This window comes from Geotrypetes seraphini, chromosome 12, assembly GCF_902459505.1.
Source record: "Geotrypetes seraphini chromosome 12, aGeoSer1.1, whole genome shotgun sequence".
Classification (NCBI taxonomy): domain Eukaryota; kingdom Metazoa; phylum Chordata; class Amphibia; order Gymnophiona; family Dermophiidae; genus Geotrypetes; species Geotrypetes seraphini.
Window position 1 is genome coordinate 62,886,699 of NC_047095.1, and position 20,434 is coordinate 62,907,132.

General features: G+C 43.7%; 1 protein-coding gene across 9 annotated transcripts in view; it reads left to right on the forward strand.

Annotated features, from left to right (window-relative positions):
- Nucleotides 1–20,434, forward strand: part of BEND5 (BEN domain containing 5) — a 1,015,515-nt gene that overhangs the window by 930,326 nt on the left and 64,755 nt on the right. For 7 of the 9 annotated variants that reach the window (XM_033915518.1, XM_033915519.1, XM_033915515.1 and 4 more), the window contains 2 exons: nt 5,992–6,050; nt 6,901–7,285. In XM_033915518.1, coding sequence (XP_033771409.1) covers nt 5,992–6,050; nt 6,901–7,285 — 444 coding nt within the window. Of the gene's footprint in view, nt 1–5,916; nt 6,051–6,900; nt 7,286–20,434 lie in introns of all 9 variants that reach the window. The other 2 variants (XM_033915521.1, XM_033915520.1) reach the window with 2 other exon arrangements.

Consider the following 20,434-nt stretch of genomic DNA (forward strand, 5'->3'; position numbering starts at 1 on the left):
TGTCCAGTTCTTTTGTTGTGGTTTTTTTTTTTTTAAGTTTTCTAATTAAATTGTATGTCTCTGGTTTCTGTATTCTTCTGTCTTCTCTTGACTCTTTTTCAGTTTCTCCTGTCCATTTAGCATTGCTTTTCTCTCCATGTCATAAAAACATAACATAAGAATATTCTTACTGGGTCAGACCAATGGTCCATCAACCCAGTAGCCCATTCTCATGTTGGCCAATCCAGGTCACTAGTACTAAAGAGTAGCAACATTCTATGCTACCAATCCAGGGCAATAAGAGGCTTCCCCCAAATCTTAGTAACAGACTATGGACTTTTCCTCCAAGAATTCCAAACCTTTCTTAAAACCAGCTATGCTATCTGCTTTTACCATATCCTCTGGCAACGCATTCCAGAGCTTAAATATTCTCTAAGTGAAAAAAATATTTCTTCCTATTGGTTTTAAAAGTATTTCCCTGCAATTTCATTGAGTGTCCCCTAGTCTTTGTAATTTTTGACAGAGTGAAAAATCGATCCATTTGTACCCGTTATACTCCACTCAGGATTTGGTAGACTTCAATCATATCTCCCCTCAGCCTTCTATTTTCCAAGCTGAAGAGCCCTGTTTTTAGCCTTTCCTCATATGAGAAGAGTTCCATCTCCTTTATCATCTTGGTCGCTCTTCTTTGAACCTTTTCTAATGCCGCTATATCTTTCTTGAGATAGGGAGACTAGAATTGAATGCAATACTCTAGGTGAGGTCGCATCATGGAGCAATACAGAGGCATTATAATATCTTTAGTCTTGTTAACCATCCCTTTTTTAATAATTCCTAGCATCTTGTTTGCTGTTTTGGCCACCGATGCCGCACATTGGGCGGAAGGTTTCATCGTATTGTCTACAATGGTCCCAGATCCTTTTCTTGGGCACTAATCCTCTAGGTGGTCCCTAGCATCCAATAACTGTGATGTGGGTTATTCTTCACAATATGTATCACTTTGCATTTGTCCACATTAAGGGCCTCTTTTACGAAGCCATTTAGCACAGGCTGCTGCGGTAACGGCCCCGAAGCCCATAGAGATTTAAAGGGCTTCGGGGCTGTTGCGCGCGGCTTTGTAAAAGAGGCCCTAAATTTCATCTCCACTTGGACGCCCAGTCTTCCAATTTCCTAAGGTCTGCCTGCAATGTTTCACAATCTGCACATGTTTTAACAGCTTTGAACAGTTTAGTGTCATCTGTAAATTTAATCACCTCACTCGTTCCAATTTTCAGATCGTTTATAAATAAGTCAAATAGCACCGGTCCCGGTACAGATCTCTGCGGCTCTCCACTGTTTACTCTCCTCCATTGAGAAGAATGACCATTTAACCCTACACTCTGTTTTCTATCCGATAACCAATTCCTAATCCACAACTGAAGTTTGCCACCTATCCCATTTTCTCAGGAGCCTCTCATGAGGAACTTTGTCAAAAGCTTTCTGAAAATCTAGATACACTATATATCAACCGGCTCACCTTTATCCACATGTATATTCACAACTTCAAAGAAGTCAAGCAAATTGGTGAGATAAGATCTCCCTTGGCTGAACCCATGCTGACTCTGCCTCATTAAATCATGTTTGTCTACGTATTCCACAATTTTATTTTTTATAATTGTTTCCACCATTTTGCCCAGTACTGAAGTCAGGCTTACCGGTCTGTAATTTCCCAGATCTCCATCATCCATCTCCCTTCTGTGTCCTTGCCCTTATCCTCTCCTTTGTCTAGCTTCTGTTTTTTTGCTCACCTTTATGACCCTGCCTAGAATCTTCCCCATATCTTCATGCCTAGTATCTCCTATGGTCTGTAACTTCCTATGTCTGGAATCTTTACCCATTCCTTTCTTCATCTAGCACCCCCTCTCTGTGTGCAATGCTTCCCTGTCTCCAGAATATTTCACCACCCCTTCCCTTGTGTCTAGCAACTCCTCCTCCCCCCCTCCCCCACCCCATACACACACTTCCTGGCCAGAATCCCACTCCAAGCATGCCCTTTCTTCTCTGTCCCTATGTTCAGAAACTTTCCCATTCCCTCCTGTCTAACATTCCTTCTCTTTATCCTTTTACTCCCCACCCCACCCCCAAATAGAAACATAGATACATGATGACAGATAAAAGCCAAATGGCCCATCCAGTCTGCCTATCCGCAGCTTCCACTATCCCCTCCTTAAGAGATCCCACGTGCCTTTCCCACAAATTCAGACACAGTCCACCACTTCTACTGGGAGACTATTGCATGTATCTACCACTCCGGTGACTATACATCTTTCCTCTAGGTCACATTTCCCTGCCAGTCACTCACAACTCCTCCCCTCTCTCCATCCCTCCTTTAGCTCTTCTCCAGATCTTCCTGTCCTGCAGCAGCTGGCTAGCTGATTTCACAGGGGAAAGCCAGTGCCAGTGTCGCTCCCTCCTCTACTGCCGCTGCTGTTTGCACCAGATCAACTTAAGTTATACAGGTATCCTCAGCAGGCAGAGCGGGACCTTTTTGGCTGCATGCACACTGATGCATCTACAGCATTTCATCTCTTAAGACACAAACTTCCGTTTCCTCAGTGCTGTAGATGTTTTAGCTCACATGTGGCTAGAAAGGTCCCACACACTGACCACTGCTTGAATCTCTTCATTTGAACCAGTGGAGTGACACTGATGGTGTGCAAATTGGGCACTTAATGGTCCACTTGAGAGGGTTCTGGGGTCCGGACTACGGTCTGCCATTTGAGTAGCCCTGACTTATAGAATAATAGTCTATCTGGGCACTTACTTTGCAGTATTCTGTAAGTTTTGTGTATGGTAGCTCTGCCCATGTACACACCCCTCCTTGCAGATACCCCACCATGTAAGTTAAGCGGTATTTGCAGAACTGCACTTAGGCAAAATCTTGGCATTTAACTGTGCACACCTACATGTCTATATGCCATTATTCTATGAGAAATATGGGTATAATGGTTGTGAAAATGTTAGCATCTATGTTATAGAATTATCCCTTGTATGCTGCATTAATAATTCAGTCCATAGGCAGCGGAACACGTTATTGTTTGGGGGGCCCTGCCCATAATAGTACTAATTGTAATACCATTTTTTCCATTCATTTTTCATATATAAACACAATATAATCTTATTAACAACACATAAAGATTAACTACAAAAGCACACTGTATGCTTCTCAACATTCATTCCTACCAGAACACCTGGCCTTGGTCACACATGCAAAACACAGATAACCCCTATGCAAATATGGGACCAAAAACTAAAAGTACTCATATATGCAAACAAAACTCTAAGATGCAAGATTCTGCATTCAATACATTTGAATACATTCAATACATTGAATACATTCAATTGTATTCAAATTGTATTCAAATTCAAATTGTATTCAAATTGTATTCAAATTCAAATTGTATTCAAATTGAATACATTCAATACATTCAAATACATTTGAATTGCATTCAATACATTTGAAGTAGAAACAAATACATTTCTTCCTAAACAGTGCAAAATATAGACAGCGTATGTAAATTCTCAAAACTCACACATTTCAATTGCTAAATTCAAAATAAAATCATTTCCCCTACCTTTGCTGTCTGGTGATTTTATTTTTCTAACCTTCTTTTCCCAGTCTCTAGCTGCACTTCATTCTGTCTGTGCTCTTAACTCTGTATCCAGGGCCACCTTATCCATTTGCTGTTTTTCTCTCCTTCTTCACTCTCTGCCCTACATCCTCTTTAGCATTAACTTTTAACATTCAACTTTCGTCCATTTTTCTACTTTCTCTCAAAATTTATCTACTTTTCCATGTCTTCCCATCTATTCATGTGTACCATCTCCTCCCTCTTTCTTCTCCCCTATTCCCATCTATACATAAGAAGCATTTCTTCATATTTCTTCCCTGTCACATCCATTGCTGTGCACCATCTCCTCCCTCTCTCTTCCTCTCCTGTGGTCAGACATCTCTGTCTTCCTCCTTCCCCCCTCTCCTATGGTCTGGCATCTTTCTCCTCTCCTTTCCATAGCCTGGAATCTCTATCCTCTACCATGATATGGCATCTCTCTCTCTCCTTCCCTCCCTCTTCCTATGGTTTAACATCTCTCTCCTCTCCTTTCCACAGTCTGGCATCTCTCTCCTCTCTGCGGTCTGGCATCGCTTTCCTCTCCTTCCTGCAGTCTGGCATTTCTCTCCTCTCCTTCCCTTCCATTTTGTGAACTAGCATCTCTCTCTTCCATCCTTCATCACCCTTCTCCAGAATCTGACGCCTATGATTCAATGCATGATGTTATATCATGCATTAGATATAAGGCACAGTCCCTGCCCATTTTGCATAATCAGTCCATTCAGCAATTAGTATGCACTAGTTCTCTTATGAACTGCTTAACATTTTAGGAAAAGGACCACTTATTAAGGTAAAAGAGTTTAATAGTCATAGTAGAAATGTTGGCCTAATGTGGATTTTTTATAACCAAAATATTTTGTTAATTTATTGGAAAACACAGTTACTCTTTTACCTGTGGAGTCAATAAGCTGCAGTGTAGATATGACTGCAGATTGGTGATTCCTGAGATGAATCAAGGTATGCTAAAAGAGAACCTTTTACCATACTTTAATAAATTTTCCCCCAGGTGCTAGTATTCTGTAATTTTGCGCATGTGAGGGGTGTGTACATACTGGCACCCAGTTACAGAATTGCCCTTCACAAATCCATTATAAAGACTGCCTTCTTTATTCTGTAAGCTAAAAGTATAACAAATGAAATACAGTATACTAAAAATGATTACCAGTATGTCTAAAGAAAATTGCTGTATGACCTCAGTAAGTTACAGTGCTACAATATCCTTCGATAGTGCTTATATTGGCTCACTTATGTGTATTACAGTCTGCAAAGAATCCACTCTTCCTTTGACTTTATATATCTTCCTTGATATCTGTTCTGTTTTTCCTTATATGCCCAATTTCTTTTTTTACCTCAGATCTGAGTCTCATTTCATCCTTAATCTTTTTTCCTCAGGTTAGGATCAGTTAGTTCAAATTTATTCATATACAGAATGTCGGTTTATCTGAGATCTTAAAAATTGGCATCTGTTGTTAGCTCTAATGGATGAATCATTGCTATGATCGAGCCAGGGTGGATGTGTCAAAGCTGTGATCCAATTTGGAGACCTCACCACTATAACCCAACCTGTACCTGTGCACAAGTGAAGACAGCAAAACAAATAAAACATCCTACTGCCCCATATAAAAATATCCCAAAATTAAAAACTGAACATAATAAGCAAATACAAAATTGTTAAGGGAAGGAGAGAAGTCGTCACTGCCTCTTAAAAAAAACTTGGTTGCCCCCCATGTTATCTAAATAGTTTTACATCACTGCCATAGGTGATTCTTGTCATTTACCTTCTTTAGTTTGTCATATTGCTCTCTTGCATACTTTTTCATTTGTTCCTCTCCAAATTCTGCTTGCAGACGTTGGCACTTGGGCTGACCTAATAGTGCTACCAAAAGGGGCTGGTGAAAGTGACTAATCAGCAAATGCTTTGAGACTGGCATGAGTGTGGGGTGGGATCCAAGTAAGGGAGCTGTGTGAGCAAGAGTGTGTCCATCTCAGAGACAGGAGCTCTCTGTCATGGGCTGAAGGCATCCCCTTATTCGGCACCAAAAATGAAATTGGAAGTGTAATTGTTGCCTGTGTGAAAATAGGTTTAAAGCAATTGATCTGAATGAACTTGACAAATGTACATTCTAGAAGGCTGAAGCACATTTTATCCGTCTCCTCAAAAACCTCCCCAAAAAACTGGTCTCGCCTAAAACGTGCAATATTATTTTCTAATTCCAAGCACGTTAACCAATTTAACAAATGCTTTGTTTTTATTTATGTTTCTATTTTTCTTCAATATATATTTTAGAAGACAAAACAGATCTTGAAAACAGTGTGATACAGAAAAAAATTAAAATTCCCAAACTTTCTGTCAATCCCTTAGAAGACACGGGGGAATTTAAAGACGATGAGGAAGAAGAAATGGAACTTAGACACAGTAAGGTACTGACATGTTTTTTTTCTTTTTAGCTTTTATGGTTATTAGCAGTCAAGTACTTCAGTGCCAAAGAATGCAAGACCAACTGTTTTGTATTAATTAGAACTTATCTTTGCTATTATTTTGTCTGTTAGTTGTGCTGAATTGTTTAATTGTTCTCTTTTGTTCCATGGGTTTTTGGTTTAGGGCATGTTTTATTTTAGTTGATATTTTAAAGGTCAGCGCAATGGTTGCTGTTCAGGACTCTATAGCAGAGACCACCAACTTCTGTCGTGTCTCAATATTTGTAGCCAAGCTGTATAGATCTCACTATATATAATATCACAGATGGTTGGACTTCGGTTTCAGGCAGAGGCTGAGACCAGAGGATGCAGGAATTTTGCTAGCCACTTCATCATATCACCCTCAAAGATGTTGTATTCTTTTGCCAACTGGCCCCCCAAATTATCAATCTGTGTTCTGTAACATAGAGCCCTATAACCTGTTACTCTTACAGACACACGGACCAAATACATTTTATCATTGTTTATAAAAATTAGAACTGAAATGTTTTCCCATGTAATCTGAAATTTATGGTTATTTTGTAGTTCCATGGTCCACAGAGAAATGGCAATAGAATTGTGGAATTGTTATATTTGTTTTAAGATTTGACCTGAACTCCAGTATAGTTTTGAGAATGGAGTATTGTTTTATTTTTTAATGTTTCTGAGAAATGTTATGGTTTTCTTTGTGGTTGCTTTATTTTAGCCTTGTTTATTTTTCTTTTGTTCTGCTTGATTTAATAAAGAAAGACAAGTCTTGTAATAAATACAGTAAATTATTACACTTAAAAATATTCATTATTGTCATCAACAGAGACAAGATGGCAGAAAACAGCATGAGGGTACTCATAAAAGCATTGAAGCAGTTGTTGCACGGCTAGAAAAACAAAATGGGAGGAGTCAGAATACGAACTGCAGTTCTGAAGAAGCCTTTATGGAGACTTCAGAAAATATGAACATGGTTGACAATGCAAATGATCCAGTAGTTCCTCGGGTTGAGTATGAGGAGTTGCTGAGAAGTTACCAGCAGCAGCAGGAAGAAATGAGACATATCCAACAAGAACTTGAAAGAACACGAAGGCAACTGGTACAGCAAGCCAAAAAACTCAAAGAGTATGGGACTCTCGTGTCAGAGGTTAAAGAGCTCAGAGACCTGAACAGGAGGCTCCAAGATGTACTGCTGTTACGATTAGACAGTGGTAAGTTCCCAGCCTATCACTAGAATTTACAATGGAGTGTGCTATATTTGAATAATGATTTGCTAAATCTTAAAAGAACAGGAGCAGCAGTAAGCAGAATGGCTGTGCATGTAAATCAGTTTGACTTGAAAGGAACTAAAGGAATTCTTGAGCCAGTCAAGATGTTATGTACTGACTTTATTCATTTAAAAAGTGAGAATAATTTTGCAGTCAAAGGTTTGTGATCGGGCAACATATGTGAAGGCCAGTTTGCTTAGGAATAGTGATTATGCTGCTTCCAATTGTGCTGCTAGAGCTATAGAGGGCAATTCTGTAACTTGGTGCCTATGTTTAGCCATATGAATGCTGAGCACCAAAATGCCATTATAGAATACTTGTGTAAACACGAATTGCCTTGCTTAAATTTTAGGCACAACCACATATACAGGGTCAATGGCAGACGCAAATGGATGTGCTTAAGTACACTATGGCACCTATATAGCAGTACAGTAGGGTTTGGGGGGTGCACATGTTTCACCATAAATTAGTGGTTAGAGTGGCTTAGGAGCCTTGGTCCTTCTCTCTATGGTTCATTAGCCCACCCCCCACACTACTTAAGCCACCTCTGTGTTGCTCTACTAGGCTTTGCTATGCCAGGTGCTGATGTTCTGGAGGCAGGTATGTACGTTTTTATTCCAAGTTTGATGGTGTTGGGGGGTGGGTACAGTGATCACTGGAGCACAGTGTGTGTGGGTCTGTACTTTGTGTCTGCAGTGCTTATCTGGTCACTTTGGATACCTTTTTTGGCACTTAGACCTGGTTTTTCATGGCCTAAGTCACAACATACAAGTTCCGTCCAGGCAGCCTTGTTAAACTTTCGGTTATATTTGCAGTACGACTAAGTTTAGATCAGCCCACGTCCCGCCCAAATCCTGCCCTCACCACTCCTCCTAAAACACCCCTTTTAGCTCTGGTTGTACAGCAGCACTGAAAAGGCCTAGGTCGTTTTTAGATACGTCTAAAACCTGGTTTGATTATTGGCTCTTGGACAACTTGTCTTACTGATTGTTCAAGTGCCGATTTAGGCCAGTTTTTAGACGTATTTCTGTTTCGATTATGCCTAATGCATTTATGTTTGTAACTGCCAATTTTTGCACCTCTAATATGCATAACTGGTATGCAAGTGTACATGCCAAGTTATAGAATTGCTCTTATAGGTAGATGTTTTTGCTTCTTCAAACACAGTCATGACTTTAAATTATTATTTACTAGTTTTTTAGCCCTTTATATTAACGGGTGCTAGCAGCCCTTCTTCCTTACTTTTTTCTCCCCCCTGTCCAGCAACACCCCCCCTTCTCTGCTCCCACTGTCTAGCAGTAGGTCTTTTCCCTTACTTTTATCTCTCCCCCCTGTCTAGCAGTACCCCTTCACTGCTCCCCTGTTCAGTAGCCCTTCTCCATTGGTTTTACCTCCCCCCTGTCCAGAAGCACCTCTTCCATGCTCCCCCTGTCCAGCAGTAGCGCTTCTCCCTAACTTTTACCTCCCCCTGTTCAATAGCACCCCTTCCCTGCTCCACCTGTCCAACAGTAGCCATTATCCTTTCACCTTCTCCCTGTCCAGCAGCACCATTTGTTCCAAATTCCAGTGGTCTCTCCCTATCATCCGGATCATCGGGCCCTCTCCTCCTCTTCCCGTTGCCGGGGTGCCTGCAGTGCCGCCTTAAGTGGAGCTATCTCCAACGCTCCACACTCCCTGTCCTCCTGCTCCAGGGTGCTTGATTTCCCCCTCCCTTTCCCCAAAATGGACGGGGGCGGGTGATGGAGAAGAGGGAGTCTGGGACACCAGTGTGAAGAGGAGGAGGGAGGGATAATGAGTTAGAGTTGATTGCGTGACTGCGTGCTGCGGTCCTTCCCATCCTGTTCGTCTCCATGGGCAGCGTTTTATTTTTTTCGTGTAGGCCGGCATTGTTTTGTTTTGTTTTTCCGTTAAGGCCAGCTACAAACTGCCGCTGAAACCGCTGCTTGCGGCGCAAATGGATCACGGCCACGGAGGCACAAATCACGGAGGCAGGGATCATAGTGTTGTAAGTGCGCATGCGCGCTTAGGGTTTTATTATAGAGGATTGTTTATTGAGAGTTTCTATACTGCTGCTAATAACTGGGGAGTCAATTCAGAGCGGTCTGCATGAGCCTCTGCAAAGGCACTACAATACCTTCTGTAAAGGTGTTATGATGCATTAGCTTCTGAAGAGATGTTACCTAAGGAGCTGCGAGATTTTACAATACATGGGCTCTATACTGAAATACACGGAGCTCTGTGGTGGTATTACAATACAGAGTTATTAATACCGGCATGTTTATTCCATAATCCATCATCCTACTTATATACACATGTAGTACTAGGTTTACTGTTGCAGCTAAATACTCTATACACTATTTTTTTTTTTTACACACCTCTTAAGGAGGATGGCCATTTCAACTAAACATAATCTCTTTACATGCATCCCTGAAAGTTCTAGTTTCCTCTCTGTCAACTTCATAATTTCAGTTGAAGTAGTTTTTATCCCTTTCTTGAATTTTCCAGTGTTCTTTTCTAGATTTCTATGATTTGTTGATTGTCTCAGTGAGAAATTGATCGTATGATGATGAGTGACAGAAATTACAATAGAACATATTCATTCAAGATTATTTTATTATGGTAATGTGAACATGTTCACATCAACTTTTGACATTAAAGTATTGGGTTGATTCAAAGTTATTTAAGTGGAGAGGTGAGGCTTCTGCCCATTTAAATCACTTGTGTTCTGCCACCAATATTCAACGATACTTAACCCGACAGTTCTGCTGAATGTCATCTCTCAATGACCATGTCCCAACTGGGCAGGTTAGGGGTGTTACAGGGGATGGAGTCGGAAGTTATGCAGGTGCCAGCACCCCTGTAGCTAATAGGGCATGTAGGATCACATGAAAAGCTGTCTTAACTTTGCCTGGATAGCTGTGCTGGTAATGGCCCTGAATATCAGCTGACTCCTGCATAACTTCCAGTACAGACCAGCACATAGTTTAATATTTCCCAAACCACCTCCCCCTTCCCCCAGCCAGAATAGTCTCCCCTGGGCCTACTTGAATTTCCTAGTGGTCCAGCAGGGCATTAGAGGCAAGAGTGAATTCCACTTTCTCCTGCTTCTAGAGGCTTCATGGTTAAAATGATCATAGAAGGAGGACTGGCACCTGCATAAGTGTCTTATGTGGGTCCCAGATGAATGTTGGCTGAGGCTCACATAAGGGCCAGTGACCTGACATATTCTGGCCACCCACTGATATTCCGTGCTAGTGCCTGGCATGTCCTAGCATTGAATATCGGGGTTTAATTTTGGCCTCAGCAGGCAGCATTTAAAAACCTGCTGATTGCTAAGGCTGAATATTGACTGGACTGTGTTTAAAATAATTTGGCAACTATAGACAAGTCATACAGTTGAATCATGTTATAATAGTTGGGATAGGCAGACCTTTTGATCTCTTAAGACCAAATACTTAAATCAGCAAGCTGTGAAAATCTATTGCATATCGTGAAGTCTACTGTCCTACTTAAAAGTAATTTGGTTGTTAATTCACTGACAGATCCATGAATATTTCACAGAGAGAGATAAAAAGGAAGAAAAGAGTGATAGGGTTTTTGCATTTTATAATTTCTTTGGCTCAAAGTTATGATTTTTGCAGCAGTGATTAGAGAACAGGCATTAGATCTCATTACCTAAAGACCACATCACATCCTGTCAAAATGGTAAATTGATTTAAGGTCAGCACCAAAACATCTTGACAAAAAGGATTGCAAACAAAAATTCCTTAGCGCCGGCAGCAGATGAATCCAGATACTAGTGGGATAGCACACATCTACCAGCAGGTGGAGATAGAGAACAGATTTGCAGGAGTATATCTTGGATGGATCCCCTCGTGACCATCAGTTTGCTCTTATTGGAGGAAGTTCTGAGTTCTTCTTTACCATTAAAAAAACCCAAAAAAAAACCTCGAGCCAGGTTTTGCAAGCACAGGCTTGTGTTTGGCAGTACAGCATATCCTCCGGGTTACACTTGAGTACTTGGGCATTACAGTGTTAAGTAGTGTGTACACTGCGGTGCGCTTGTTAGTATCTGGGGGGTGGGGCCGCTGTGGGAAGTGGAGAACGCCAGCGGGCATATGTTCAGCTGCTTGTCCGGGAGACACGGAAACGGCATTGTCAGTGCTGGAGGACCCACTGATGCACAGTGTGGTTGATGCAGTTTTGGATATTAAAGCTGCATTAGCAGCGCCGCCACAGGACCAAGCCTCCTCGGAGGCAGAAGGGCATTGGAGTGGTTTTAAGCTGGGGGTTGGGGAGATGCAGTTCAGGAGTTAGTCCAATCAGGCTCTCTGCCATTCTCCCCGGAGTTCGTTCTTTTGCTTCATAAGGCATGCTTATTGCAAAGGACAAACTCGGATGGAAGGGGCGAAAGTTCATGGGGTAGCTTGGCCCAGGATTCGCAGACCCTGCCTCAGATTGGGTTTAGGTGGATCAGCAGAGGGCTAAGTGGCGCAGAGTAGATCCTGATGAGGCAGAAGGACAGGCTTCCAGCCCTGAGCTTTCTTTTGCTCGTTTTGGTTCCCGGGGGGATCCTGACGGACAGGATTTTGAAATGGAAGAGTATGTTGGGTCAGAGGGGGATGATCCCTCCCCTCCGTGCTGCAGGAATTGCCAGCATTTATTTCTAAAGCGTTAGAATGCCTTCACATTTCTAATTGTGACTTGGGGGTATCTGTCACGGCCAATCTCCTTATGGCTAGTACTAGGCAGCCTCCTAAAGCCTTTCCGGTGCATGAGGCTATGCAGAAATTAATTTCGGCACAGTAGGCCACGCCGGAAGCTAGTCTTAGGGTAGCCAAGGCTATGGGACAATTATATCCAGTGTCTCAGGGGGAGCTGGACATGTTCAAGCTTCCAAAGGCAGACGCTCTAGTAGCGGCACTTACTAAGAAGGCCACTTTGCCAGTAGAAGGGGGAGTGGCACTTAAGTATCCTCGAGTTGACCTTGAGTCATCCTTTGACGTGGCAGCCCTGACTCTACAGGTGGCCGTGTGCAGTTCTTATGCAACACGAGCTTGTCTCCATTGGGTCCAGCAGATTACAGATGGGCTAGTCAAGTCAGGGGAGGCTTTACCTCCGGATATTCCAGATGTAAAGTCAGGGCTGGCATATCTGGCGGATGCCTTATATGATGTCGTTCAAACATCAGCAAAACAGATGTCTCTGTTGGTAGTGGCCAAGCGGCAATTATGACTTCAGCATTGGGCAGCTGATGCGGCCTCTAAGTTGCATTTAGTCAGGCTCCCTTATAAGGGCCATTGGTTATTTGGGGAGGACTTGGATAAATTGGTGAAGGATTTTGGCTCTAAGTCTCAGAAACTACCAGAGGACAGGCCAAGGAGTTCGAGTAGGTCTCCTGCATATAGGCCACGTTTTAGAAATACCAGGCAGTATAGACCAGAAAAATTGGCGAATAAGGCTTCATAGAAACATAGAAAATGATGGCAGAAAAGGGCCATAGCCCATCAAGTCTGCCTACTCTAACAACCCTCCCCCAAGCTACACTCTATCAATCCTCCCCAAGCTGCCCTCCTCTATGCTACCCTCGGAGGGATCCGACGTGGGCATCCCATTTATTCTTAAAATCTTGTATGCTGCTGGCTACGATCACCTGTTCCGGGAGCTCGTTCCAATGGTCCACCACTCTTTCAGTGAAGAAGTACTTCCTGGTATCCCCATGAAATCCCCCCCCCCCCTGATTTTCAGCAGATGTCCCCTTGTGGATGAGGGTCCTTTTAGAAGGAAAACGTCGTCATATCTCCCCTCTCCCTACGTTCTTCAAGAGAGTATAGCCGCAACTTGTGCAGCCTGTCTTCGTACGAGAAATCCTTGAGCCCCAGGATCATCTTGGTGGCCATTCGCTGAACCGACTCAACTCTCAGCATATTCTTACGGTAGTGTGGCCTCCAGAATTGCACACAGTACTCCAGATGAGGTCTCACCATGCTTCTGTACAATGGCATAATGACCTCAGGCTTCCGGCTAACAAAGCTTCTACGGATACAACCCAGCATTTGGATGCCTTGGATGAAGCCTTCTCCACTTGATTGGCTGATTTCATGTTTTCACTAATGATCACCCCCAAATCACGCTCTTCTGCAGTCCTGGTCAAGGTTTCACCATTCAGTGAGTATGTCCTACATGGATTATTGTTACCAAGGTGCATAACCTTGCATTTTTTCACGTTGAAGCCCAGCTGCCAGGTCGTGGACCAGTGTTCCAGTAAAAGCAGGTCTTGCTTCATGCTTTCGGACAAATCATTATTACTTGCAATGCCACTCACAGAGTTACATAATTTGACATCGTCGGCGAATAATGCTATTTTACCTTGAAGCCCCTGAGTCATGTCTCCTATGAATATGTTGAAAAGGATCAGACCCAAGACTGATCCCTGCGGCTCTCCACTGGTCACCCTCGACGTTTTAGAGAGGGTACCGTTAACCAACACCCTCTGAAGTCTCCCACTTAGCCAGTCGCTGACCCATGCAGTTAGTGTTTCACCTAATCCCATTGATTTCATCTTGCTCAGTAATCTACGGTGGGGGAGCTGTCAAAAGCTTTACTGAAGTTCAAGTACACGACGTCTAGGGACTCTCCCAGGTCCAGCTTCCTAGTTACCCAGTCAAAGAAGCTGATAAGATTGGATTGGCATGACCTACCCTTGGTGAAACCGTGTTGGTGGGGGTCGCGTAGCTTCTCCTCATCAAGGATCGTGTCTAATTTGCGTTTGATTAGTGTTTCCATAAGCATACTCGCAATCGAAGTGAGACTCACCGGTCTGTAATTTGCAGCTTCAGCCTTGCAACCCTTTTTGTGCAGAGGAACGACGTTAGCTGTTTTCCAGTCCAAAGGGGCTTTTCCCGTACTTAGAGAGAGATTGAAGAATACGGCTAACGGTTCCGTTATGACGTCGCACAGCTCTCTGAGCATCCTCGGGTGCAGATTATCCGGTCCTATGGCTTTGTTCACCTTGAGTTTCGATAGTTTGCCATATATGTCATTGGGTGTAAACTCGTGGTTCAGAAACGGATCTCCCGAGTTATGCTTCTCCTGTAACTGTGGGCAAGACCCTGGCGGCTCGCAGGTGAAAACTGAGCAGAAGTACTCATTTAATAGTTTGGCTTTATCTGTGTTCGATTCTGCATAATTCCCTTCAGGTTTTCTGAGGCGTACTATTCCATCCATGTTTCTTTTTCTATCACTAATATACCTGAAGAAAGATTTGTCCCCCTTTTTAATGTTTTTTTTGCTAAGTTTTCTTCTACTCGGAGTTCATATAATGCTTCCTTCAGTTCCAGGTCCAGATTTTCACAGAGGCAGTCCTTTTGGCCGGCTAATCCATCTTCTTCTCAACTGGCTCAACCTCAATCCCCATGCCCTGCGCAATGATAGGGTCTTGGCCCACTCTGCCATGCCCATAGGGGGTCGACTGGCCTCGTTTCAGAGGAAGTGGGCCAGGATGGCTGCAGACCAGAGGGTCCGTGGTATAGCTCGTGAAGGGTTCAGGCTAGAGTTCTGCTTTTCCATCACAGATTCTTTCTTGGGGTCCTCGTGTTTAGGGGGCAAGGCAGGGGCTGGGAGAAGGGCACTTCAGTTGATGTTGGTAGTGGTTCCGGTCCCTTGGTGGCAAGGGAGTCGGGGTCACTATTCCATTTCTTTAGTGGTTCCCATGGAAGGGGGAACGGCAGAGCCCAGACGTCAGTGTCGAGTTGGGCTCCAGGGTGGCAACTCAGGGAATAGTTTCCTAGGCTCAAAGTCTAAAGGGACCGTGAACGTGTTCCCTTCGGTCCAGGTGGTCGCTGGTGTGTCAAATCTTCGAGAGGTGGCTGAGGGAGAGTCCTCTAGCCTCTCACAACATGCAGTGGTGGTATGTAGTGGATCATCTGTGACAAAGCATGCTGCCGGCAACACAACCCTGGAGGTTGGTGGTTCCAGGCACCAGCTAGGCCAGGTAGGGAGCTCAGTGCCTCCAATCCTTGGCGCAGGACAGTTGAAGCATGGAGGAGGTTTTGAGATCCCTCAGTCTTCGGGAGCTGAGGGTAATCCAATTGGCTCAGCTTCCCCTGTTAGCAGAGGACATTGTAGGAAAGGTCAACAGGTAGGTGGAATCCCGGGCAAGGGGAGGTGTCTCATCAGGAGTTTCAGCTCATCGCTTACAAGTTACATCTCCCGGGAGTCGATCTCATGGCCTTGGCTCTTCCTTGAACTCCACGGCATCTGCCGTGGGAGTTTCCGCCCAAGCACAAGCTAGGTGGGGTGTTTCATCAGGTTGCTCACTTCCCGGGCTCAGGAAGTTTAGTGGCTCTGGATTGTCCACATCGTTAATAGTAGGCAGCTCCAAGGAGGAAGTTGCTGGGAGCTCTTTTTCGGTTTCTGGGGGTTCCAGACTTCCTCATGCTAGGACAGTTCAGTTGGGAAATCCTTTCTATTGAAAGGGCGCGACTGAGGCATAAGGGATATTCCGAGCAGGTTATTGTGACCTTGTTGCAGATGAAGAAAATGTCTACCTCTAAGGCTTATGCTACCTGAGTCACTGAGCTGGCCCTATTAATGAATTTTTTGAGTTATTGGCTGTCATGCTACATAAAGTATATTCTGCACATTTGTACAGAACTTCTCCAAGATAGGGTAGCATATCAAACCTTAAAAAACAACAAAATGAACAAAACTATATTCCATCTGTCAAGCAGTTAAAGCTAAAAATTGCTTCAACTATGTTGAACTGCTGCATTAAAAAGGCTTTTATATTTCATCATTTTTCAGATCAGAGCACATGCTTTGGATCACTGTTGCAATGTCTCAGTACTGAGAAGTTTACCATTGTTTTCTGGTTCAATTACAGTTTAAATGAAACAATACCACTTAGCAGTCGTATTCTGTTCTATCAAAAGTGAATGAGTGGGTGTTCTCATTCCGTAACTTCATGTAGGATTAACTGCACACACTGCTTTAATATATTAACATTTAATTTAGGATTTTTTATAGCAATATTGCATTTAAGATAAACAACAAATTGAAAGCTTTATAATTAGCTATAAAAGACTAAAAAGCCGTCCCATGTGAAAAGATCAATGTGCCTTACATTTTACAAAATGTTTTGACTGTATTTTGAGAAGTTACTTTCATAATAAAAGCTCTGCTTTCTTACAATATAGTTAGGGCATATTCCCATTCAGAAACTCAGGATTTCTTTTCTAGGCCTAGCAGTTTACTAATTCTCCTTCCTGTGCAAACCCTCTTAAGGATGGGTAGTTGATCCCTTCCTGCCCGATTCTGTATAGAGAGCCTCGTTAGCATTTTTGCTCTGCCTCCCCTCACTCTGGATTATCCCCTCCATTTCTTAGTTTAACTCTCTGCATGCGAGATTTATAGAAACCTGTCTGTTCTGCTCAAGTTTATTTTTCATTTAATTCTTTTTTTTTCCATCCGCGAGGGTTTTGTTGGTGTTGCAGAGACTCCCTGCTTGGGACCTCTCTGGCTGCGGGAGAGCTCAGACTCTGAGGTCAGAAGTCTGTAGCCAAGAAGTAGACTGCTTTGCAGTATATCCACTTGGATGGTCTGAAGTAACAGTCAGGGAGCTCAGAGACCAGTCCCTTGGGAGAAATGCTCGCCCCATGTTCTGTCCGCAGTGGTCTTGAGCACATGCTAAGTGGCTCTGTGGAGGGGTTTGTTTGGTTTTTTTTGCCAGGATCAGGGTCGACTGTATTTCCTCCCTCCCTTCTGCATACACAGGTTCCATGGGGGGTTGAGGTCTCCTGCCAGTCTGAGGGTTGGAAAGACAGAAGCCAGCAGTCCATTTCCAGGCTTGTTTAAGGCAGAAGTTCTTTCATTTCTCTGGCTGCAGTTTCAGCTCAGGCAGCTCTCAGCACAAGCATTTCACAGTGAGTATAAGGCTGACAGCCTGAGGAAAAAAATTGGGGGGGGGGGAGGGGTCCTGAAAAATGATTTTTTGTTGTTCTGGGGCTAGATCTAGGGTTCCCTACCTCTAAAATCCTAAAATCACTATTTTTTTTGAAACCCCCCCCCAGTGTAGCTCTCATGGGCCATTTTTAGCTCTAAAATTGCTGCTGCATTGGCCATCTTGGATTTCCTGATTTGAAAATAGAAGCCTCTGCCTTAAAACACCTTGATTTTGCTTAAAATGAGGTGAGATAGACTCCTCAGGCAAGGATACATTGGATTTAAGCCAGATTTGTGCTGGATGGTGGGCCGAGGACCGTCTGTGTTCCACATGCTACGCAGTACATCAAGGGGGGGGGGGGGGGAGGGACAGTCTTGGACTTAGCCTCCCTGTAATTTCCTGAAGGTTTGAGTTCCCAGACGGCTCAAGTTCTAGACCAGAAGTCCTGATTAGAGCCAGGAAAAGTGAAATGCATCCCCAGCGAAGCGCAGCTGCCATGAAACCCCAGAATGGGACACAGGAGTGACTGCAAGAGGCCTCGGGATGTCCTGGATATGGTTTTGCTCCAGAATTTATCAATATGCTATATGAAGCATATTGATTTAACAGCGGCTGCATGGAACCTTTGGGGTTCATAGCGATGGCTGGCACCTGAGGTTTCTCCCACTAGCAGTGCAATTCCCCCTCAATGGAGAAATGTGGAAGGGAAGGGGGTTCATTCAGAGGAGAACTAGGATGATAGGAGTCTGTTTCTATGCCATTGCTTTCCCAGTCTGGATCTTTAGTAGCAGGGGATTCTGCATCACGTCTGGGAGAGCCAGATCCTATTCAGGTGGAAGCTAAGGATCTGGGAGAGGACTCGACTGTTTAAGCCCTCAGCATTTCCAGAGATAATTTTGGAGTCTCTCAGAGAATTAAAGATAGAGACTTTGCAGTCTTCAGCTGCGCAATGCTCTCTTATGAGCAGTACTAATGCTCAGTCCACATGCTTCACCACGCATCTGGATATTACTAAGATGTTAACAAACCATTGGGAGGCTCCAGAGGAGGTTCCTTTTGGTGGCAAGGGCCCTAGCTAAGCTTTACCCAATAGGTGCAGATTTTAACCAACTATTTGTCCCAACTAAGGTGGATTCCCTGGTGGCCCAGGTAACCAAGTGTACCTCTCTCCCTAGCGAAGGCAGAGAGATATTAAAAGATACTCTGGACTATAGACTAAATTTTGTCCTCAAAAAGCAATTTGAGGCTGCGGTTAGCACCCCCTCATATGTCAACAGGCAAGGGGGAACCAAAAGTTCTTCTCTGAAGCTGGAAGCCCAATTTTTGTTTCGGTGGGTTAAGGTCTACCTGCAGGTGATAACAGTGATGCACGTAGTAGGCGTGGACAGTGTTCAAGCTAACTACCTCAGCAGGCAGACAGGGAATGGGCATTGTCCCAAAGCGTGTTCAACTGCATTGTGAGATGCTGGGAGTGTCCAACAATCAATCTCATGGTGCCAGCGGAAAACAAGAAAGTCCCTTAGTTTTGCAGTTGAAGATTTGAGTCAGGAAGCATTAGAATGGACACTCTCATGCAACCTTGGCCAGAAGAGACCTGCTGTATGTGTTCCCACCATGGCTGATAGGCCAAGTCATTCGCAGAATAGTGACCATTGGGGATAGGCCACATCACTCATGGTACGCAGCTAGTCCACTTGCTTCTGAATAACTGTTTCAGACTACCTCTGCATCACGGCATTCTATCGCCCATAGTATTAGACAATCTATAATACTTTAGTCTTACGGTGTGGCTATTGAGCAACCTTAGTACGGAAAGGATATTTAGAAATGGTGGTATTGACTCTCCTCAATTCTAGAAAGCCAGCGACAAGTGGCAGCCTATGTTAAAGCATGAAAAACTTTTCAACTTTAGTTCAAGGTTAAGCAATTGGATCCTTTCTAGGCTTCCATTCCCAAGGTCCTCTCGTTCCTGCAGGAAGGATTAGAGAAGGGCTAACGTCTCTAGTCTCTCATCCAGATGTTTCCAAGTTCCTGAAGGGAGCACTGAGGTTCTGTCCTCCGGTGAGGCAGCCATTTCCCACATAGAATCTTAATATCATATTATGGGCCCTCACTAAGGCTCTGGATGAACCTTTATTGAAAATGTATTGGATCTGACTGTGAAGATGGTGTGTTTGGTCGCAATTACTTCGGCTAGTAGGCTGCAGGCATTATTGTGCAAAGAGCTTTATCTCAAATTCATGGAAGCAGGAGTGTCTTTGACACCGTGCCTTCCTTTCTGCTGAAGGTGGTTTCTGTGTTCCGTGTTAATCAGGAAGTGAGGTTACCTTTGTTTCAGCCTATGAGCAAAAAGAAATAGGATAAGATGGATATGAGGTGGGTGCTTCTCCGCTATCTTGAGGTAACAAATGATTTGAGGCTCTCAGACAATCTGTTTGTCTTATCCAGTCTCTAAGGGCTCCTTTTACAAAGCTGCGCCAGGGCCTTAACACGCAGAATAGTGCACGCTAAATTGCCACACGCGCTAGCTGCTACCGCCTCCTTTTGAGCAGGCGGTAGATTTCCGGCTAGCGCTTACTATAGCGAGCGCTAATCCGATGCGTGCGATAAAACCGCTAGCACGGCTTTGTAAAAGGAGCCCTAAGGTTTCTATCTCCCGATGGATTTGCATGGCGATCTCAGCGTACCTTGGCTGTGGTAAACAACTGCCAGTCGCCTTGAAAGCTCAATCTTCCAGAAGTGTGGCTTCTTGGGCAGTGCCACCTGATGAATTTACAGGGCAGCCATATGGTCCACTCTTCATACCTTTCCTTTACGAAGTTTTACAGAGTGGATGTGTCAGCACATGTGGGTCCTCGGTGCTTGTTGCAGGCTCATCTGTCCCACAATAGACTCAAGGAACTGCTCTGGTACATCCCGTCTGTAAGGAATCATATGCTTTTTGCACAGGAAGGATTAGGTTCTTACCTCGATAATTCCCTTTCTTGTAGAACAGCATATGATTCCTTATGCCCCGCCATTCATCTGCGGGAAAGAAAATTATCAGGTGAGACATAATTTTACCTTTAAATCAATTTATTTACCTTATTTATTGACTAGTGATGTAAATCACAATTAGAAATCAGATCTACCCTGTCATTAATTTCAGT